At 44.0% G+C, this 23,889-nt stretch overlaps 1 protein-coding gene across 1 annotated transcript; it reads left to right on the top strand.

The window, feature by feature from the left end:
• The first annotated feature begins 1,635 nt into the window (after positions 1-1,635).
• mbd6 (methyl-CpG binding domain protein 6) lies at positions 1,636-22,780 on the top strand. The gene is made up of 13 exons (XM_083641786.1): positions 1,636-1,777; positions 2,758-2,952; positions 4,591-4,730; positions 6,950-7,052; positions 7,670-7,848; positions 8,438-10,950; positions 11,431-12,428; positions 14,035-14,143; positions 14,575-14,723; positions 16,981-17,742; positions 18,188-18,240; positions 18,382-18,448; positions 20,336-22,780. The coding sequence occupies exons 3-13, from the start codon at positions 4,615-4,617 to the stop codon at positions 20,405-20,407; spliced, it is 5,121 nt and encodes a 1,706-aa protein (XP_083497912.1). The 5' UTR covers positions 1,636-1,777; positions 2,758-2,952; positions 4,591-4,614; the 3' UTR covers positions 20,408-22,780.
• Positions 22,781-23,889: the final 1,109 nt, after the last annotated feature.

The raw sequence follows: 23,889 nt of genomic DNA, 5'->3' as shown, positions 1-23,889 counted from the left end.
CACACAGTTCAGAGGAGAAACTACGAATCCGGTGTCTTCGTGAAGTTCTCCGCAAATTAGTCCTTCTTCACCTGTTGGTGATGGCTGGAGTGCTTCAGTGGATCTTGGAGTCCAACAAAACGTAGAAACCAACCTGTTCCCTTCCTTGAGGGGACTTGACTTCTGCTTGAAGTCTCAGAGTCTGGGTCCTTTTCTTTATTCCCTCTGTATTCCCTGTAAGTGATTTCCAATGTCTGAGCGTATGTGTGTATCTGTGTGTTTGTCTGTGATTTTGTGTGTGTGTGTGTGTGTGTGTGTGTGTCTGTGGTGTGTGTGTGTGTGTGTGTGTGTGTGTGTGTGTGTGTGTGTGTGTGTGTGTGTGTGTGTGTGTGTGTGTGTGTGGGCACTCAGGCGTCAAAGTGACTGTTTGAGACAGCTGGGGACATCAGACTGAGCACCGATGACGAGGGGAAATCAGATACTTTCTCACTCTGTCTTTATTACACACACACACACGCACACACACACACACACACACACACACACACACACACACACACACACACACACACACACACACACACACACACACACACACACACACACACACACACACACACACACAGATATTCACACTGCTGACTGTCCTTGCCCTTAATGCATAGACTTCTCACAAAAGCAGAAACCAAAGATAGAGACATGCACAAACATGCTTTTTATGGACATTTGTTTCTGAACATTCCCCTCTGTGTCAACATGGGTTTAAAATAAAAAGGCTAGGGCTAGGTATAGGCTACTTGCGTACATGTGTGTGTGTGTGTGTGTGTGTGTGTGTGTGTGTGTGTGTGTGTGTGTGTGTGTGTGTGTGTGTGTGTGTGCAGCATCCAATGTTGTATGCCTACTGTGCACTTACATGCAGCCACGATCTATTGCATTTCTATTGTCTACTCTAGGCCTATAAGCTACTCCATAGCTGAAGTCTGAAGATGTGTGAAGTTGTCCCTATTGGTCAGTCGGTCGGTCGGTCGGTCATGTTATTAATATAACATGAGACTATTTTGGGTTAAGCAATGCATTACATTACATCACATCACACCACATCATTTATTTAGAGGCTTTTATCCAAAGCAACTTAAAATAGTAGCCTACATTTTGTCAACAGTATAGTGAAAACAACTACAACACAGTCTTCGTCAGCTAAAAACACTATGCATGCAATGCATAAAAAGGATCTAGCATAGCCGTGTGGAATGAGATACATTTTAGTATAAATAAATAAGATACAAATCTGTGTCTTTATACATTTGATTTCCATATCTTGCCAAAAAAATGCATTGTAAACACTTCTGTCTAGTTCTTATCTTCACTAACATGCACTGCTGACAGGTGCCGTTTGAACACATGAATCCATTATAGCATTATAGACAGACATCTGTCCCAGGCCCCCAGGCCTATTATTATTCTTTCATTATCATGTCCTCTATCAAGGAGCTCCAGCCTGATGTCTGCAACACTACAACGGTCCCGTTGCATGTCGGGTACAATACTCTCTCCCCACTCATTGCGCATGCGCGACAGAAAACTCCATCTCCATTATTTTTGCACGGAATCTACAAGAAAAAAAAGGAGAGAAAAACAGTGGGCAACTGTGAATTTGGGATTAATGGATGATTGTGGTAGTTGGAAATACATTTGAATGCACGGCGGTTTAATAGTACACAGACCAAAGCAACGGTTGGATTAATTGTGCAACGGGAGCGGGACATCCTTGAGTCTTGTTGGGACACTCCAGAATCAAGTAAATTTCAGCCAATGCTAGCTCTTTAGCATTAGCTAGCTGGCTAATGTTAGCCCGAGATCAGAGGCGCAGTGAAATGAAGTGTTATTGCCCTTTGTTTTTAAATCGGACGGCCAGACGTTGCATGGACACGGACAGTTGATTGATTGCGCAAATACCAGATCTGAATAACGGGGGTGATTTATTTGATGGTGAAATATAGGTAACAATCGTATTCAAAACATTCGGAGGCTAACGTTAGTCTGTTAGCTAGCCAGCTAACTCTTGATTCTCCCGCGAGCCAGAAAAGCCAAGACTCCAAAACTTCGCAAACACAGAGCTTGACGCAGAGAATGGTTGATACAGCTAGGCTTCGCTAACATTAGTTAGCAGTGCAACGCAGTGGTCCAATTATTACAATTTTATGCGAAACAGTATTGTGCATGGCTCGTTTCTTTTTATCCGTACACGCAAGAGTTTTGTATAAGAGTATTTTGTGCGCCTGACAGCTGTCACGACAACATTGCACAAAGTAGAACAGCCAGCTAGCTTAGCTGTTAGCTTGCTGCTAGCCTGCCAACGCTTCTATTTTTCCCCTGTCTAGCTGCCTGTAATGGTAACTTACTGCAGCGACGTCGATTTTAACTTAGCCTTAACTCCGAGTTCCAGGAAGATCGAATGCCTGTTTCTTTGCTATTGCTAGCTCGTGAGTCGTTAACTTGCAATAGTTCTAAAAAGGGCTCATTGCTTGTATAGCAACTAAACATTAGCTGGATGCAATGTACCACAGGCCTATCTAAACACACCCACCCACTTCAAAGTAGCCTCAGCTTGTTCTGAAATTGTATTCCTTCTGAGTGTGGTATGTAATCATTTCAAGGGAGTTTTGACCAGATTTTTTATTTTTTTATTTTTTTTTGCAGGAAATGGTTAATTAGGAGAGTAATTTTCTCAAGCTGCCCTTGTCAGATTATGTAATGCATCTCCATCTCTCTCCACAGCTCCTATTCTGGTATGAACTGAACAGTTGCAGGAATCATCTTCTGAGTTTGGAATAAGCCTCATAGTTGAGGATCGTCCAGCTGTCAATCCAGTCAGGTGTTTCTGGCAGTCTGTGAACTTCGAACCCAGCAGCATGTACGTTGGACAGTGGCTACCCTAGCCAAAACAGATCCTGGCTTCCCAAAGATGACTAGGTATGACATTTGGCCAATTTCCTTAGTTTCAGAGTAGGTGAAGTGTTTGATATTGCTTATTTCTATTTGAGTATCATTATCTGACCATTGGCCACACCCACTAGCGATATGGTTACATCCACCTTTAGGTCCCAACTATTAAGTTTAAGAAAACAAGCTTTAGAGACTTTTGGATTCTCAGGATTACAGCTATGTGCAAAGCTGATATGCAAGTTGTCATTCCTTGGCATGCAGAACATAGATGTCAGTAAATAAAGCCTTAGTCGTCAGTATTGGATCAATGCAAATCAGCTAATTAGCACGCATGATTCTATGCACACATATGATTCTGTTACATCTCGGCTAATTTGAGCATGATACTAAGCATGAATCCAGACTCCTGCTATTGTACAACTACGAGCAGTGCTTTTGTTGTTGACGTTTTATGTTATGTAATCAGATAAAAGTGGCTGGCACTGGCACATTGTTGTTACTTTAATTAGCACATTGACGTCCTCACGAGTCACGACTAACTACGGACTTGTATAGAGGCATCCATTTATGTCTGTCTTTATTTATTTATTTATTGCACAACAATCTACACCCACACATGCAATGAACTGCACTTGCATGCATACTTACATTCCAAAACAATTGCTATTTAACTCTTCTGAATATTGTGTGCTTTGTTTTACAGATTTGCATTCTAATCATTTTAAACTTAACTTTTTTTTTTTCATAAAACACCACTCATGATGCAAATTTTGATCAGCAGAGATTCATTCCAAAATTAGATTAAGTATTATCAATGCCATCAAAATAACCATTTAGACATTGTAATTGTCTTTTTCAGATATTAAAGGAACCGCTCACCCTAAAATCCAAAATACATATATTCCCTCTCACCTGTAGTGCTATCCATCTATATCGTTTTGTGTTAGTTGCCTGAGTTTTGGAGATATCGGCTGCAGAGTTTATGCCTTCTCTCCAATACAATGGAACTGGATGGCACTCTGCTTGTGGTGCTCAAAGTGCCAAAGAAATACATTTGATAAACTCAACAGCAATGTCTCTTTCCAGAAATCATGACCCCGTTACTCAAGATAATCCACAGACCTTGTTATGAGCAGTTTCATGGAGGAACTATTTTATTTTGACCGAACTACACCTGCTAGCTGCTAGCTAGTTCCTACATGAGAATGCAAAAGAAAATAGTTCCTACATGAAACTGCTCACAACAAAGTCTGTGCATTATCTTGAGTAACCGGGTCATGATTTCTGGAAAGAGAATTGCTGTTGAGTTTTTCAAATGTATTTTTTTGGCGCTTCGAGCACCACAAGCCGAGTGCCATCCAGTTCCATTGTATTGAAGAGAAGGCAGACATCTCTGCGACCGATATCTCTAAAACTCAGGCAACTATCCCAAAACGATATGGATATGGATAAATAACACTACAGGTGAGAGGAAAAATATGTATTTTGGATTTTAGGGTGAGCTGTCCCTTTAAGCCATACACATCAAATTTAAAAAAATCTCAAAAATAATATATACATTATTTTGAAATAAAACCCTGGTTTCATAAATAAACGGATGCAATTTGATTGGATTTGAGATAGGATTTATTCATGCTTTTTTTTGCCTCTTGTTCTTTTTCTAAGGTGCTGGAAGGCTGCAGCTACAAAATGATGGGAGGCAGTGAGACTGTCAGTGGGGACAAGGATGGGGTCCACACCACGGCAATTCATGTCCCCATCGGCTGGCAGAGGAGGGTGCAGGATGGGCAGGTGATCTACGTCAGGTACGTTGTTTCACTTGAACGGATAGCACACTCAAATGTATTTGGTGTTTCATGTGCTGGGTATATCTGCAAATATGGAAGATGTGGAAAAATGAGCTGTTGTAATGTGTGTGTGTGTGTGTGTGTGTTTGTGTGTGCACGCACGCACGCACGCACGCACGTGTGTGTGTGCTGGCTAACACAATTCACACTTGAGAATCCAAGGTGCTGCTTTTTTCCATCATATTTTGTGGATATTACCAGGAAAGACTGACTGTGGATTCTGTGGCTTTGCTTGTAGAATTCTTCTCTCGGATTAATTTGTTTTCTCTTGAAAGATCTGCATTAGTGTGGGCAGCACAGGGCAGCAGGGGTGACTGGCTTTAGATATTTCCTTGTAGATCTCCTCACTTCCTGGACCGATGGTTTTGGTTTGTGTGGTCTGGGTGGGAGAGAAAGGATGACTTCTTTCACTGGGCAGGGAATGAAAAATGAATAAACAAGGCTAGGTTGAAACCTAGCATATGGCCGGCGTGGGAAAGCGTTGATGAGCCTGTTGTCAGCCAACGTGGCTGGTCGGTTTGAAAATTGTACCAGCCAGCCATGCACATTTGTTTACCAGGCAGGCATATTTTGTTACCCCACTTTTGCGTGTCTGTCTAACAACTAATTAATGGCCAATGGGGGGGAGGGTGTTTACGATGATGGAAAATGGAAAAGACTGTGAAACTCAATTGCTCTAAAAATAGCTTACTTCCAAGTTCCACCAATAAAACGTGATGACAAAAAATGATCCAGCAGTGCAGTTTTCTTCAGATTTTTGTGGAAACCAAACCCACGTGCCACGTCATCACAGAAGCTTCCTAGGTGACTTAGCAGTTCATTTATCAGTGAACATCAAACACACAAACTTCAGTAGTAACTCCAAATAGGTTGTTAAGAATAATCTTCAGACATAGAATACCGTAATAGGGCCTAGATGCAAATCAATCTAAGAATTAAAGTGAGAAAATCTGTAATTGTGACAATGAAAATGTTCAGGGACTCTCGGTAAGAGGACAAGCTTTTTTTACCATGCTGTGGTTGCCACAACGAGCATCATGGTCTTTGAAAGAGCGAGACAAATTCAGGGCAGAGTGTGATACTTCATTCTTTGTCTTTGAATTTGGATTTGAACTCTGAAGTCTTTACATCTTAGCTGCGATAATGAATTTTGATGATATCGCACAGCAGGAGAATGCACTTCTGAACTTCATCCTGCCTATTTGTTTCCATGTACTGCTGCCATACAATCATACATTGAAAAATATGAAAAATCTTACTGTTGTGTTCTTCATAGGAGAGATAAACACAGCGGATTGACTAGTAGGGAGTCAGAACTCAGATCACATAAGTAAATTGATAATTAATTAGTAGGGGAGTGAGTCTTTGGGTATATCACAATTCGATTTTGATCCCTGGGGTCACGATTTGATTCCAAATTTATTCTCACAATTCAAGATTGATTCTCGATTCAGTACATAGTTGGATTTCAGGATCTACTCCAGTCCACTGTGTGCTGCTAAGAAGGGCGGTGTAGCAAATTATGGCATGAGAGCATAATAAATTGTGATTCTTACATGAAATCGATATCTTTGGGACACCCTTAGTTCTATAAGTCATCGCCACAAATGTGCTGTGGGCTGCACCGAATCTGGACTCGTTACTTGACTTGGTTCGTTAAAGTTTTAGAGACATTGGATCTGCTCTTAGGCGTGTTGAAAGATCAGCACTGTTTGAAGCAGCCAAGCAGAACATAACCTCCTTGGTCTTGTAGACGGCGTTCTGGAAAAAGGTTGTTGTTGTCATGGGAAGTCAAATCTCCGTAGTTCATTTCTACACTATAATGAAGGTATAGTGGAAAGCTTTGATTGAGTTTGGCCAGATTTGTTTAATATTCTCATTGCACATGTAGTTCTCTCAGCTCTGGGTTTTGAGAGAAGCTGATACAATTTTCATAATAATAATGATGTACCTCTTTGATCTTTGTGTCTTTTCTAAGGAATTCATTCATTGCAAGTATGTATTATAAAGAATGAATCACGATATTATTGCCCCCTTATAAAACAAGCTGATAACATTTAAAATGGCTCCTTAAATCTTAATATGGAATTTAAAGTATGAACTTCTACAGAACTGTATGTTTTGTTTTGTTTTGCCTTGGACTCACTGTTACCTTTCCTCCCCGTCTTCTCCTTCAGTCCCAGTGGCACTGCCCTATCCTCTCTGGACGAGGTCAAAACCTATCTGTTGACGGATGGCACCTGCAAATGTGGTCTGGAGTGTCCACTCGTCATGCACAAGGTAAAGTAGACCTACAAGCTTACTGTGTGTGTGTGTGTGTGTGTGTGTGTGTGTGTGTGTGCGCTGTAGTGTTTAAGCGAATAAGCGTGGATCCATCCATGTCGTGAGTAGAGATGTAACGGTATGAAAATTTCACATCACGATTATCGTGACCAAAATTATCATGGTTATAATCGTATTATCACGGTATTTGTAAAAAAAAATTGCTGAAAATGTTCATAAAGTACTGAGAGACTCACTGAAATCATTTGACAACATTTTATATTAAAAACTCAGACCCAAAAAGAATTGATACACTCACTGAAATCATTTCTCCAAGGCTGCACGTTTGCATCTGGGAGACGGTTGCCAACTTTGGTTGATGATGGACAGTATTTACCATGTTCTTCAAAGCACTGTAATCACGGTACCACGGTTTTAATGATAATGAACATTTGAAACGGTACGGTTATCGTAAGGAATTTTATCATTAAAACCGGTTATCGTTACATCGCTAGTCGTGAGTATGTATTATGTCTGTTGTAGAAATACCAAAGTGCAGCGTGCTGTCTTGAACATGATTGGACGATTCTTCAATGTGTTCTCTTTTAACTGTGTCTTTGTCTGGTCTCCTGCAGGTTTTCAACTTCACCGTGGGCGTGAAGGTGGAGCAGCACAGCCAGCTGCTAAGCAAAGCAGAGCAGGACATGACCAAACTCTGTAACCACCGCAGGAAAGTGGTAGCAATGGCCGCACTTTGTCGAAGCATGCAGGCCTCACAGCTGCCCTTCACCACCCATCATCATCATCCAGGTATGTGATGAAGCGCTGCTCACATCTCCTCAGTAAGAGATGAGACACGTCACTTCTCTGTAGTGATAGACTTTTCCATAAGTGTAGGCCGGACATTAAAACATTTCCAGCTGACTACTTTCTTACTGTCGCAATAATCGCAATATTGCAATGCTGTGCTATTAGACAAGCCAACCATAGTGGATGGCAACGGCGCTATGCTTACATTTTTTCTTTTTTCCCATGGCGCAGCCGAGAGCATCATCACGCCATATTCAGGTCATGCAGTAATTCAGTTGGTCAAGTAAAGCTTAGTGAGGTGTTGCTTGGTGAGATGGCCTCTAGATTGGACCTTCGGGCCAATCGCTGTGCTTAAACACGGCAAACTCAACCGGGACGCCGGGTGACTTTAACAAACACACATTCAAACGCCAAGCACAGAAGACTGTAGGTTATATGTTGATATGCAAATTAGCATGTCACATCAGTTATCATCACATATCTATATATAAGAACTTTTCCAGTTCACTTCCTAAATAGATTTTTGTTTGAGTTTTGTCCTTAACCACAATGCTTTTGTTTTTATTTTTATGTCCACTTCCAGAGTTGAACAGTGGAGTAGCGGACGGCCGCGATCCAAAGAGGATACTTGTGGACCGGGAGGAAGAGGACCGTGGCACTTACCAACTCAGACCCCATCTAGTCCCCACTCGACCCCACAACCACCTCCACCTCGCCCCCTGCGCCAGCCCCAAGTCCTCCCCCCAGCTCATGTACCCGTACAATGGCTCCTCCCCTCTCCTGCACACAGGCACAAACTCCCACCATCCCCTAGACGCTTTGAGGAGGCTTCACCATCCCCCTGTCCTCCCCGCTTCCTCTTCCTCCTCCAACACCTCTCCCAACTCCCCATTCCTGGCTTATAGCACCGCCCAGAGGTCACCCCGCACCCCCACACCTCAGAACGTCAGTCAAGGTCATAGGTCAACACCCAAAACCCCAGAGAGTCCCGGTTCTCCTCGTTTGGGGCCCCTGTCCCCGTCTTCTCCTGTGACCCTTGGCGGCGGAGGAGGAAGAGGGCCGCAGATTCACGCTCATCATCCTCACGGCGTTATCGTCGGGGGGTCTCCCCTCTCGCCGTCTCCCTCCCTCTCTCCTTCTGTCGGTAACATGAACTGTGTGTCTCCTCACCAGAGGTCCCGCCACCCGTCAACCTCTTCCTCCTCTCTGTCCGACCAGGGAGGAGCCTCGGCAGCAGAGGGAGGAGGACTGATAGGAAGCAACTTTTCCCAGAGGAGGAAATCCACCTCTTCCTCTCCACACTCCCCTCTTACTGGTGGCTCCCCTAACCCCACCTTCCACTTCCCCAAGTACAAGCTAGATGACATCTTGGAGCAGTTTAAGAACTCAGGCAACAGCAGCACTAATAACCACCACCTCCTTGTCCCCGCCAACCCCTCCCTACTGACCAACCAAAGCAGCAGCAGCCATCACGTTCTCTCCCTAGCTCTTGATAAAGTGGGGAACTTGAAGCCCTCAAAGGCTTCCATGAGTCTAGCGCCCAATGCAGGAGCTCCAGGATTTGGGCTGAACACGGCCGGGCCCTCCGGTTTACCTCTGGGCCCGTTTGTGAACCACCACCACCATCATCACCACAGCCACCAGGGAAGGCCGCCACACCCGGCTTCCTTCCCCGCCAGTAGCCTCCTCTCTGCAGCCGCCAAAGCCCAGTCGGCTACCCAAATGACCCAGAGTCAGAGTTTAAATTTGGGCAGCAACCTGGCAGGCTTGGTGTCTCCTCTGGAGCTCTTAAAAGAAACGCAACAACAACAGCAGCAGCAGTCATCGAAGGTAACACACAGCACTTTACTCAACAACCACCCTCCCTCCTCCATGGCTACGACTAGGCCTCCTCCCCACGCCTCCCTGGCAGTGGCCTCCTCCCTCCTCCTCCCTCCATCCCACCCTCTTGCCCAGTCCCTGGCCACCACCTCCTCGCACCACCTCCCCCCCACAGCGGAGCGCAACGCCTCGCACAGGAAGAGGCAACGGCGGTCTCCCACAGTGCTCAGCATGCTGAGAGAGACCCAGCAGCTGGCCAACGGGCCGAGGAAGACCCCGCCGGGAGACGCCGTCTCCGCTGCCGTCATCAACCTTTCCTCCTCTTCCTCCTCCTTCCCTTTTTCCTCGCACTCTTCCTCTACCTCAGCTGTGCAGAACCACCACAACGCTGCCCTCTTAGAAAACCACCAGCTTCTCCTCCCCGGGCAGATGCTGCCCAGGCTCTCCGCTGCCCGCACGATGCCCCCCCTCGCCGGGCATCCTAGACAAAGCGAGGCCCTGGATTTCACTACAGGCCTGACGTCTGCCGCGGGGCCTCCTCTTGCCTTGGATCCTCCGACCCAGCCCCTGTCTGCTCTGTTGCACCTTCTCAGCGTGCAAAACGCCCAGGCCACAGCCTCGGTCTCCAGCTATGCTTCCGTTCAGCCAGGATCTGTGTCTGTAGGAGGAGGAGGTGGAGGCAGGCACAAACGGAGCCCCAGGCGGTCGCCCTCTTCTCCTGCCGCTCACCGCAACATCAGGCCCCTCCAGACTCCGTCTCCCTGCCGAACCAATAACACTACTCCTCTTCCACTGCCCCTCTCTCCTCCTCCCTCCTCCTCATCTCAGTCCAGATCAGTGCAGTCGCCCTCACACCCTCGCTCTACTAAATCAAGCCCCATACAGAGACTCTCCCCATCGACAGCGCCACCCATCTCTCATTTAGCTTCACACCACAGCAACAGCTTTCCTCAGCTTATTTCTCCGACTCCCTCCGACAGGCACCACCCGACTGAGAATCACATTCCTACAATAGATTCAGTTTCCCATACATCCCTGCGAGAAGCCTCGCCCCGGGTCACCGTGGCAACGGAGATGGGCAGTAGTAGCACGTCGACAACGGTGGACCTGAGTCATTCTCAAGGCGGTTTTGCTATGGCGATATCCACCTCCCCAAAGCCTCTCGATCTTAGCAACCACGTTCTGGCCCTGCTCGCGGCGTCATCCACTGTCCCCCAAGGGGAGGCGAGCCCGTCGGACCGCACCACTGGTGCTGTGACATCTCCACCAGGAAATTACACTACAGGTGAGGATGGTATTTGTTTGATCAATTTTGTATTTTTAGCCCAGACGTTTGAAAGCTGTCCCTGTGCTTTTGCTCGTAATTTCGTAATTGATTTTTCAGTGTAGGGGCACTGGGGGCGTTGCATTCACAAAATTTTGGGGGCACTTAAAAGAATAGTACTTAGTGCATAATGTTGCTAAAGCGTAGTGTGAACAACAGCGCTGTTTGTGTGTGTTCTTCTTCTTCTGGGAACCAGCTTACAGGTGCTGAGTGCGTGTTAGAGATGGAAATGGAAATGAAATTAATTTGAATGAAAAGAGAATTATCATCTTTGGGTCAACTTTTGCCCCTGGAATATGGTTTTTAGGGGCATTCTGAGATTTCTTTGTTGCATTTTTGCCCTTGCCCCTGGTTAAAATTCCTACACCGAGAATTGTTTAAGCGTCTCGTGTAGACAATTGAATTCACAGTGTTCATATTCACACATCTCTCTTTCCACAGGTCGAGAAGAGTCTGTGGGTATGGACCACACAGTGACCAAATCTCCAGGGGCCATCAGCCCCGGGCCCGCCAACTCCTCTCGCCTGGGCGACAACCCCAGTCCCACCGCTCCTTCTAATGTGGGTGACTCATCTGCTCCCTTACCTCTGGCAGAGGCCTTCCCCTTTATGAACCAAGAGCAGCTCCTCCAGCTGCTCCAGCTCTCAACCACAGGAGGTCTACCCTCCCTCCTGGACCCTACAGTCCTGGCTTCATTGCACCTTGGGGGGCTGTGGTTGGGTGGGCAACAGGGACATATGCCCCCTGGCCACACTACGCCACAGGCTCAACAGCATCTCGCAGAGCAACAGCAATCGGAACAACAGCAACAGTTACTGATGCAGCAGCAAGATGCACAGCACCAACACCAAGATCAACATCAGAAACAACAACAGATACACAACAACCATCTGTTTCCCTTGTTGCCCTCGTTGATCGGTGCCCAAGGGGATCTGCCTCTGAACCTTTTGGGCCTGCTGAACCCGCTACCGCCCCCTACGGCCTCGACCCATACACCAGGACAGGAAACTGATCTGGGGCTAGCAGAAAAACCTGGCCTCCAGGCTCTGCTCATGGCCTCCTTGCTCCTCGGGCACCATCATACCCCTATGTTACCTCTGTCGGGGCTGGGTCAGCTGAGCCAGGTCAGCTTGGAAGTCCCTCTCCAGCAGCAGCAGCAGATCCCGACCACCCTGGAGGGCCTCCCACTGGACAAGACCTCTGGCCTCCTGGATCCATCAGCCCTCCCTTGCCCCGGCCTCTTAGAGCTCCTCCAAGGCCTCCTCCCCCCTCCTCTGTCAGCTGAGGGCTCCCTCCAAGCCCTGCAGTCCCTGCTCCTTCCCCCTCCTCACGCCACAGCCTTCCTCCCCCTCAGCCCTGCCCTGCTGACCGCCGCCCTGGGCGCTGCCGAGCTCCACCCACCTCCCCCCGCACAGCAAACCCAACATACCCAACCTCAGGTAGGCTCCCCCACCTCCCTTTTCCTTTGAGTTCCTCTTAGTTAACCTAGAAATACCTATTAGCCTAACTTCATTTCCTAAACTGATCCATTGTTTTCCCTCCCTTTAGTTATTTAGTTTCCTGAAAAACCCAGTAACCCTTTTCATAAACTGTTACTTGAACTGTATTCTGTATGTAGAACTTATTCGCTAACCCCGGACAGCGCCATATTGTTGACATACCGTCCTGCAGTAACTATAGTAACGGCCTTATTGTCGTTTTTGTTCCATTACAAAATAGCGATAGTGATGACAGCAATAAAAAACCCAGAGTTGTTGTTTGTATTGCTGCTGTTAATGCCTGTAATAATAAACAAAAGAAAAAATGAGGTGAACAGACTTTGCTGTGAGGAGCTGTCAGAAAGTTTCACCTGTCTCTCCCAACTATCCACACACACCTCTCCTTTGCTGACGTATCCTCAGTCTCGCTCCCTTCGCGTCTGTGGACGGTAGAGATAGAAACAAACCACGGGGACTGTATTGCTGTCATTACTACAGCCATGCCTAACGCAGGTCACCATCCGAACACAATTGGAACGATACAGGTAACGCTAACGGCGGCTAGCTTCCTATAAACGCTGCTCTCACATAGGTTGTCACTTAAGAGCTGCAGCGCTATGTTGAGAACATGGCGGCGGTGGGCGTGCCCGTATGCGAGTGACGTCAATCGAATAAGGTATATTGGTTGGTTGTAGCCTATCTATCTGAATGAGTTGTGAATGCATACATGTTTATTGGAGACATTTCAAATTTTGTATGCAAAGAAATGTGGAATGTTCTCACATCCAATTAGTCTGGCTCAGAAGCGTCATGCCCATTGTAACTGAGGGGGCAATTGCCCCCTCAGATTTTTGAGAGGTAAAAAAAAAAAAAATTTTTTTTTTTTTTTTTTTTTTTTTAAATAAATATAGGCTATAATATTATAGGCTGTGTATGGTAGTTGAAACATAGTTTCAAGTTTACGTTTATGTATGTTTGTAGTTAAAACAAAAACATAAATACTTTATAGGCTACATACAGTAGAACACAAAAGGCTGTTATTTACCCTTTGTCGCCACCTGGTGAGTAAATATATATAACTAAAACCATTAAAATTGACAACCGGTCCGCTGCTTTTTTTCCCATGTATCTACCAGTCCTTGGCACAAAAAAGGTTGGGAACCCCTGCTCTAGAGGAAAGATTTCTACCTTCTGAAAAGGCAATACCAGCCAAAATAAACATTGTGTTACATTGCTTTGAAACATGTGGCCTCCCTTTTTTGTCAAGTCCATTGAGTCTGGGCAGTGGCAATGTACTTAGTCTGGTGATTATGGATCTTTCCAGGAGGCTGAGCAGTTTGGAAAATAGTCTTATGGTTACACCTGCTCAGTCTGTTAATTTAAAATGAGATATTCCTCTAAATCTGACTTCCAACCCCCAAAATTTTTTGCCGCCCTCTGGGCGGCACCAGAGTTCGTCCCCTCAGATTGTTGGCTTGCATGACGCCCCTGGTCTGGCTCTATTTCACTTTACACTCGAATTCTATTGGTCTCTCTTGTTTCTCTTCCTCTGTCTCTTCCTCTCCAGGTGACCTCTGACCCCGGCGTTGACACCCTGATCCCCCTGTCTCTCCAAGGCAAGGATCACTCCATCCTCCAGCAGTTGCTGCCCACCTTGCTCAACTCTACCGTATTAGGTAAGCTAGCTGATGACTACCCTCTTCGTTTCTTTCATCTCTAGGATGGGTGCCGAGTCACATATTATAGTCCCACTGCTTAGTAATTATTATTAGCTGTTGATATTCTATCAAAAGTATAAGGTGTGGGCAAATGAGGTAAAGACAGCTGATGGACTTTCATCCAATTGAGTTAATTGGGCATTAAACAGTGAATAGTGGTGGGATGTGTTTGAAAGAAATGACACCAGCAAAAACTGGAGCTCACCGTTTCAGTTAGCTTAATAGCTTTAGGTCCCTATGTTATGTTCCCTATTTATATAATGATTCTGCTTGCAAAAATAGATGCACTGTTATACATTTGCACAATGTTATGAGTGTTTATTTACATACTGTACATGCTGCAGCAGTAAGCCACTGTATCAGTGTGTGTATGAAATGTGCCGTTGCAGGAGATCTCTCTGGCATAGCAGGCCTCCACAACATGGTGGGGCTAGGGGCCGGTTCCATCCTCCTTCCCTCAGTCCAGGCCTCTGCTTTGGGCATGCCTCTGCTGCAGGGATGCCCAGATGGAGCCATTAACCTGCTCAACAACATACAGGTAGGTGTCCAAGACCCTATGTGCCTGTTTGGGCCTCTAGCCACAGAACTTGAATACATATAAAGGACTCTTATATCATTGTTTAATGTGTGGACAGAACTTGAGACTCAGGAAGTTAGTGTTCATCACAACTGCCACTGAAATGCTCATCTAAATTAGAGACTTCTCCCCCTCCAGCAAATATACATGAATATTATGCGTAGCGTAACGAACATAAACATTAACGTCTTACCCAGAGGGAGAGAGCAAAGCTAAGTAGCTAACAGCTAAGCTAAGTAACTAGCTAGCCGATCTGAAAAGCATTTAAATAGCGGTGAGATTAAGATGAGAGTCGGTAAAAGGAGGAGAGACCCGCGAGTGCTTGTGCTCTTAGTAAGAGACAGATTTTTTTTTTACCAACACGACTAGTCGACGTCGACTCGACTTTATTGATAGAAAAGTCTGCTTGAAAAAATTAGAAGACCCCTACTTTAGTTTAGTTTAGTTTAGTTTATTGGACAGTAGATACAATACATGATAAAAGATTGTCACGTATCATTAAAATATGTCAAGGATAACACAAAAAAGTCATAGACTTATTTCCGTTGTGGTCCTTGGTCTTGGCACACAACAAAATACATAATCAAATATAATCACGTCAACATTACAAGTCAACGCTACCTCATAAAAAAACAGTCAATAACTAAACCAAATACTACCTGACCACAGTACTTACTCAAATCAATCCTGGACTTTTTCTAGGAACCATTTCCTAACGTTCACCTTGTTGTTCAAATTGATTTATTTAGGAAAAACCCCTTGAGATGAATCATCTCGTTTTCGAGGGGGTCCTAAGATACAAAACAACAAGTCAGGTTACAATTCAAGGGAAACAAGACAGACAAAACAAAAAAATAAAAAAATAATAACAAAATGATAAAACAACAGGACAGGACACTACACTACAACAAATATAGCAGAATAATTCATACTTAATATAATTATATAATACTTATATATTTATAATATTATATATAATAATTAATACCATCAATACAATCAATATAATATAATATAATATAATATAATATAATTATATAATATTTATATATTTATAATATTATATATAATAATCAATACCATTAATATAGTATAAATATATATATATATATAATAAATATAATACACAAGCAGTATATTTTATGAAGTGAACTATGTAGAACATGCAGAAGCATATATCATATAACCATAAACATACATTTAAACATGTATGATATACAGATACACATACATACATATACACACCATGCATATACATACATATATATACACATATATATATATATATATACACACATACATATACATACTATATATACTAATACATATATATTAGATATACATATTCATAATCATAAATATTAATAGGCAACACAATCTTATCAAACCTCATCAGAAGCAGGAGCTATTTGGATTCAGGCTTTGTTTGATGTTCAAAGGCAACTCGTTCCATTCCTGGGCTCCTAAGTAGGCAAAGGAGCATTGCCCCATCTTTGTCCTACACCTTGGAGGATGCAGGTTGGCCAAGCTAGATCTAGTTCTGTGGCTGTGGGATTCCCGAACACTTGGGAAGTAGCTACTGAGGTACTTGGGTGCCCTGTTGGTAACGATTTTGTGCACCATGTTGAGCCTAAGCTGAGCTACTCTGGCTTCAACTGGTAGCCAGTTGAACTCGTAGAACTAGCTTCTCCCTACATGGTCCCGGGGGCCAAGCCCCATCACAACTCGGACTAGTTTGTTTTGTGACACCTGTAGTTTTTTCTTGGATGCAGCTGTCAGTCCTCCAAACCAAGATGCACTAGCATAATCAAAGTGACACTGCACAAGACTACCAGCTAGTAGTCTAAGACTGTCCCTGTCGAGCAGGTTAGCCTTCCTAGCCAGGAACTTGGTGCGGGCATTTACTTTGCCCAGCACCTGTAAGGCCATTCCCTCCCCCCCAAGACTATCATCCAACACACAGCCCAGGTACTTAACTGTTGTTTTGTACTACATTCTATGGCAGCCACTAGCAGTATAACAAACAACCCGTTCAAGACATTTTTATTGGTAATGACATTTCTATCCATTTCTATAGATCTAGCTTAGTAGGAAGATAATCTCTCTAGCATGATCAAAGTTACAGGCTGAATGGATGTATTAAAATGTTGTGTTGTTTGTTCCTTAATATTTGTGATGTTATCTTTGACTGTTGTTGGTTGCCTTTTTCATCATCCAGCTGAACATTGCGCCACCCTCAGAAGGAGACAAGCCAATCCCGTTGCAAGAAACACAAAGCCCCGCCCCGCAGGAAGACATTCCAGCCAGTCGGCTATCTCCGGAGGGGGTCTGCAGCCCTGTTCCTGCCCCAGACCGTACCCTGCCCCCACATCGAGGATCCGAGGGTGGGCCTGTTAGCAGTGTTATCGATCCCTACACCTCTTTCATGGACACGATTTATACCTCCTTCCTCCAAGTCAGTGCTAAAGAGCAGGAAGACGCGGCCCAGTCGGGGCCAACGGACCCCACCTCACCCTTCTGTGCCTTTCCCCCGGTTTCTTTACCGGGGGAGCACCCCGCTCCGTCCACCCCTGTCCCCACTCTCCCCCAGGCGAGTGCCCCGGTCTCCCTCAGCCCACGGCGCGCCTGCTCCCTCCGCAACCCAGACTTATCCCGGCTCAGCCTGGAGGCAGCAGCACACTCCCCAGCCCAGGGGACCCCCAAGCCTCCCGAGGGCGGGTCTACGTCACCTTTACAAAGGAAGCCCATCATGGTAGAAGGACATACCCACCCAGTGCCTCCTCTGCCACCCATATACCTAGAGGAGGCTAAGACGGACTGTGCTGGGCCCGCCACAGCTGTGTGCCCTTATGTGGAGGCGGGGGTGGAGAGGCAGGGGGATCTACCCCAGGCGGGGGGGTACCTCAGTCCCAGGGATGGATGCAGTGGGAGGCCCAAGGAGGAGACGGCAGGGACACTACTGCACACCGAACAGGGAAGGGTGAGTGTCTGGCTTTTGTAGGTTGTCTCCGCCAGTGATAGCCGTGGCTGGAGGCATTATGTTTTCAGGTTGCCCGTCAGTGATATCATAAGAGCAATTGTGATGTCATCGGTGACGCAAGGTTGTGTGACATAATCAGTGATGTCATAAGAGCAGGTGAGCCCACACAGCGGTCGAGCTGCAGGGCGGGCGAGTCCTAGGAATTAGGCGAGCCTAGGAATCGATCTATCTTCTATATACAGGGCTCCAGACTAACTTTTTACACTAGGTGCACCAGTGCACCGGTTCGAAAATGTTTACACCAGACTAACTCTAATTGTGTGTTTCACACAGTCAACACACACACATGACCCTGATGTATGGAGTGAAGGGGTAGGCTACCAGGGGTGAGACACATCTGGCGTTAGCACTTTTTATAATGTAATTTCTGATTTGACCTCCCCAGGATCAAGGAGGAACAACAGGGGGAGCCAGAAGAGGAAGGAAAAGGAAACAAACGTAAGTTGTTGAGTGGCTAGATGCATTTAGCTTTACTGATTTTTTCATAAACGGCTATCCTAAGGACTTATTATTAGGCTAAATGATGCTGTATTAAACAAGAATGGTTTATTGATTTGCTTCTTGCATTGTGTGTGTTAGGCTTCAGAATGTGCTAGAAGACTTCAGAGACATGGATGCCACAGCCCTAGAGGAAACCAAGCCTTCGGTAAGGTCCAGCCCTCCTCAGTGATACGGCGATGTATATCGGTTAAATTCTCAGCATCACCGGGTGTTTATTACATCTCAGTTGCATCATTGAACATTGTGAGTGTAGTGGGGGCGGCATAGCTAACCTATCGTTCATTTTGTGATACAAGCACCACATTTTGCAGATGTGTTCATAGATATATTCTGAACAAAACTGGATTTTGGGCCATTGCAAATTCGCCCCCTGGTGGACGTGGCAGACATTTTTCAAAATGGCCACCATCAATTGTCAACATTTCATCTCCCATTGGACCCACATGCAATACCAGACATAATATAGATCCTAGTAAGCCTGAGAACCAAATAAAAATACTCATCCTATATATGACTTTTACAAAGTAATTGGTCACTTCATGTGTGTGCATCACACACAATAGGCCTATTAGTGCAGCTATTATTCATTTTGTGATAAAAACTGCCAAATTTGGCACAGACATAGCTTAATATATGTAGAAGATATCTGGATATTGGGGCATTGCAGATTGACATTTTGGTGACCATTTTCCAAAATGGCCACCAGCATCGAACACTTTGGTCAGCCCCAAGCTGCTTTTTATCTTCTTCTTTTTTGCTGTTTATGTTTTTTGTATATCGAGCTGTGGCCAGCATGGCTGGGCAGCAGCTGGAGAGGAAATATATAAGATATATCGAGCTGTGGCCAGCATGGCTGGGCAGCAGCTGGAGAGGAAATATATAAGATATATCGAGCTGTGGCCAGCATGGCTGGGCAGCAGCTGTAGATGAAATATATAAGATATATCAAGCTGTGGCCAGCATGGCTGTGCAGCAGCTGTATAGGAAATATATAAGATATATCGAGCTGTGGCCAGCATGGCTGGGCAGCAGCTGTAGAGGAAATATATAAGATATATCAAGCTGTGGCCAGCATGGCTGGGCAGCAGCTGTAGATGAAATATATAAGATATATCGAGCTGTGGCCAGCATGGCTGTGCAGCAGCTGTATAGGAAATATATAAGATATATCGAGCTGTGGCCAGCAGCTCTATAGGAAATATATAAGATATATCGAGCTGTGGCCAGCAGCTGTATAGGAAATATATAAGATATATTGAGCTGTGGCCAGCATGGCTGGGCAGCAGCTGTATAGGAAATATATAAGATATATCGAGCTGTGGCCAGCAGCTCTATAGGAAATATATAAGATATATCGAGCTGTGGCCAGCATGGCTGGGCAGCAGCTGTATAGGAAATATATAAGATATATCGAGCTGTGGCCAGCAGCTCTATAGGAAATATATAAGATATATCGAGCTGTGGCCAGCATGGCTGGGCAACAGCTGTATAGGAAATATATAAGATATATCGAGCTGCGGCCAGCAGCTGTATAGGAAATATATAAGATATATCGAGCTCTGGGCAGCAGCTCTATAAGATATACAGTATACAGTATGATATTTAGAGCTCCGGCCAGCAGCTCTATATACAAGTCACGGTTGGTCGGTCCATAAAAAAATGTTGGTCCACAAAATCAATCACTTCAGTTACAGTGAGGTCAGAATTTCTGCATTAGTGACATGATCATGAATCATCAAGGAGCACTGATGTCATACCTCCCGGGGAGCAACACAGGTATCCGATGATGTCACCACGGGAGGTGATATCAACATGAGCCAATCCAGCCTGAAACCCGCGGCAACAACACGGAGCATCGTGTCTTGCTCAAATAGACGAGTTTTCCTTTCATGTCGGAAAGCAGGGAGTCACTCTGCCTCCCTGATTTGAGGTGGCGAGGTCACTCCACCACTGGAGAGCCAGGAAATCTAGGCTGATTCAAACCTGCAGGCTTTTTTGTCTGATGCCATTCTCTCTCTCTCTCTCGTTCCAGATGGCGCTGCTGAAGCCGGAGAGGTCTGTTCGCGGCAGGAGGCGACGAGGCGCCAGGTCTCAGAGGCAGTAATTGGTGGAGGGAGCTGCAGTCCATGTTGTCCACCAATCAAAGGTGGACAGAGGCCCCAACCCTTCCATCTCTCCTCCATCATCACCACTGCTCTCCACTGTCTAGATCTTTTTTCCCCTCTTCAACTGCACTAATAATATACCGTTGTCATGTCAACCGTTGTTATGGCAACCACTATGGAAAAAAACAGGAGAGACCTAGTCTGAAAAATACATTTATAAAAAAATTACAAAATTAAATAAAAATAAAAGAGAAAGTCCATGGATGCTTTTTCACTTAGGTCTTCTATTAGGTCTAGTTCACAAAATAATGGTTGCTTGACTTTATGGTCAGAGATCCGTTAATTAATGGTTGGTGTTAGAATTATATCAATGAAAACACAAAAAATAACAAAGCAACTGTACTGTTTCTCCTCATCAGTGTGTTACTGTGAGTCAGGATAAAGCCCATCTACTTGAATGATGCTATGGTTGCTCTCTGTTGTGAGTCTGTGTGTGTCTTTTTTACGTGTTGTGTGTGTGCGCCTGAGTGTGTGTTGTGTGTGTGTTGGACAACAGTGCTATTGATGAGCCCCATCACTGTCTGACCGTGGTTTAGTTGAATTCGTTATAATTTAGTGAAATGAGACCCTGGCCTTTTAAGGTGAAGGTTTCTTTGCTGAGGACACCGTTTTTCAAAAGACCTTTCTTTTGCTTTTCTGCAGAAAGAGCATGTAAACATCTTCAGTTCCTGCATCCCAGAACTTTTAATCATGAATCATGATTTGCCACTCCCTGTTTATGTCAGCTGTTTGTTAATGGTTATCTATCATTTAAGTTATTAGATTATTTGGGATCTCAGACTGTAGATACAATACCAGTCAAAAGTTTGGACACATTTTATTTTTTTACCGTTTTCCACATTTTAAAATAATAATGAAGACCGAACTATGAAATAGCATAAATTGAATCATGAATCGCCAAAAAAGCCCCAATCTGTAGTTTGGGGAAATTGCGCCCCCACTAAATGCTAGACTTTCCTTTTTATACGTTCAGATATCAGTTTTACGGTTTCTGCTTGTACTCTCTGCTTTGCTTACCTTTCTGCAGTGTTTAACTGATTCGCTGGGGGGGGGGGGGGGGGGGGGGTAGCACCAAATATCCCCAAATGATGTTGATGCTAATCAAGCTACTGAGCGTTTCACTTCCTAGACGCACTTCAAAATAAAGCACCCGGATAGTTGCCGTCATTCTCCCTGTACCATCAAAATGGTTAAAAAGCTGTTGTATTAAGGTAAAGAAGTTACTTATTGCGACTTTAAACAAATCAAAACTAACATATATTTCAGATTATTTAAAGTAGCCACCCTTTGCCTTGATGGAAAGGCAAAGGCTTTGAAAAGAAATTCATAAATATCATCAACTTCACTATTTATATTTGTCTTAAAAAAATCAAGCATGTAAGTATAAGCCTTATACTTACCGTACATATAAGCCTTTAGATCAAAATGGCTTTAAGATAAAAACCATAGTAGGTGTGTGTCAAAACTTTTGACTGGTAGTGTAATATATGAACTGAGAAAACAAACATGAAATTCTGTTGTGTGACTCTGAATCCTGTCAGCAGACTCCAGAGTTTCTTGGCAAATCAGGAATGATGGGCTATATAGACAATTAAAATGCACAACAAATCTTGAATATGATCTATTATTCAGCTCCAATATGCTTTTATTTCACTTTTTTGCAGACCCACACTACCATTTCACATACCGTGTTATTTGTTGTTGTGAAGAATTCTGTTTAGCTTTAGTGTGATAGAGCTTATTTAATAATCATGTCAACGTATCGGACCGACTGCCGACCCGAATCTTTATACCCAGCCATGAAATTAAATGCCTGGCTAGAGTTTACGAATTTGGAAATGGAACGCTGTTCAGCTATAGACAGTGCGTCCTTTCATTGGTTGAGTGAATGGCTGAAAAAATGTGTATGCTGAGAGAGATGATGATGATGATGTCTGTTGAGTTGATGTTTTGCTGTGGATTTGCAGTAATCCTTTCTCTCTGTCTCCTATCACTGTTTGAGCTCTCCTCCACACACTGCCCCGCCCTAAGAGTACTGGCATCTCTAGCTGTATTTAAAAAAAATTAATAAATAAAAAAGAAAAGTGAAAAAGAAAGCAGATTATGCAATTTCTACACTTGGACATTTGTACATATGTACAGTTAATGTGTTTTATTTTGATTTTATATTGTTAGAGAAAGAGAGACGAGAGAAAACAATTGTGAATTTTTCTGGGAATTGTAATTAAGTATTTTTCTCATTCTACCCCTTGCTTTCAATACTTATGTTTAAAAAAGACGATTAAATTGTGGACTGTAGCTTTCTTTTTATATGGGAGTCTTTTTTATTTAATATTAAACTATTTACAGAAAATTTACCTCTTGTGTTGGTTTCTACAGTTAAAGTGATGTACACGAGCAACTTCTTTATGCAGTGAAGATCAGACATACAGTGTGGATTATATTGGAATGATATTGATGATATGGATAACGGGCTGTAAACTAGGAAAAAAATTAGAAGACATACTGTTGTAGAATAATTTACTCAATGCCTTGTTCCATGTTGAAATTATCAGTTTTACTTAGTGATTTATTGAAACCCCCCCCCCCCCCCCCCCCCCCTTCACTCTATAAGGTGTATGGTCTGACCTATTGATACAAGGATTGAGGGTAGTTGATATGGTAGTTGAGTTCCACAGTTAGCTACAAACTGGCAAAGGATATTTATTTTTGTTGTACATTTTATTTATGCACTTAATCAGTTTTTTTTTTTAAGTATAATGTATGTCTCCCCTATATATATATACACACACATATATATATATATATATATATATATATATATATGTAAGGGACAATGTATTGTGAGCCGGTGATTACTGGCGAAATAATGACCGACAGGTGAATGATTGAGCCTGACGCGCAGCGGAGGGCTTAATCATTCACCTGAAGGTCATTATTTCCAGTAATCACCGGCTCACTATACATTATCCCGCTTAGAACACGGCCTACAACTAAATCATTCAATAATCTGACAAAAATAATTATTCAAATAGATTTTTTAATAGCGTTTTCAACGACAAAGCGGTTTCATTCGTAATTGGCACACAAGACACCACAGCTGCAACTGGTTGGCCTAATTAGTAGTGGTTGCTGACAAAAGGCTCTTATCAACTGATTAATCCAGGTGTGGCAGAGCAGCGGTCGGTTGTCGAGAAATAATGACCGGTGAATCTTGTTGATTGACCAATCAGAATCGAGTATTCAAGAGAGCCGTGTTCTAAATATATATATATATACATATATTGACCAGGTAATTACCTGGTCAAAATGCTGTTTCAGAGGCAAGAATAACATTTTGTGGGAAACAGAATCTTTGTAAGGTTTTGGCCTGAAAATGGTCTAAAGATATATAGATGATGTCACACTGATTCGTCCTATT

This window comes from Poromitra crassiceps (assembly GCF_964638095.1).
Source record: "Poromitra crassiceps genome assembly, chromosome: 8".
NCBI lineage: Eukaryota > Metazoa > Chordata > Actinopteri > Beryciformes > Melamphaidae > Poromitra > Poromitra crassiceps.
Note: the sequence above shows the minus strand (reverse complement) of the source record. Positions and strands in the feature narration are given on the sequence as shown.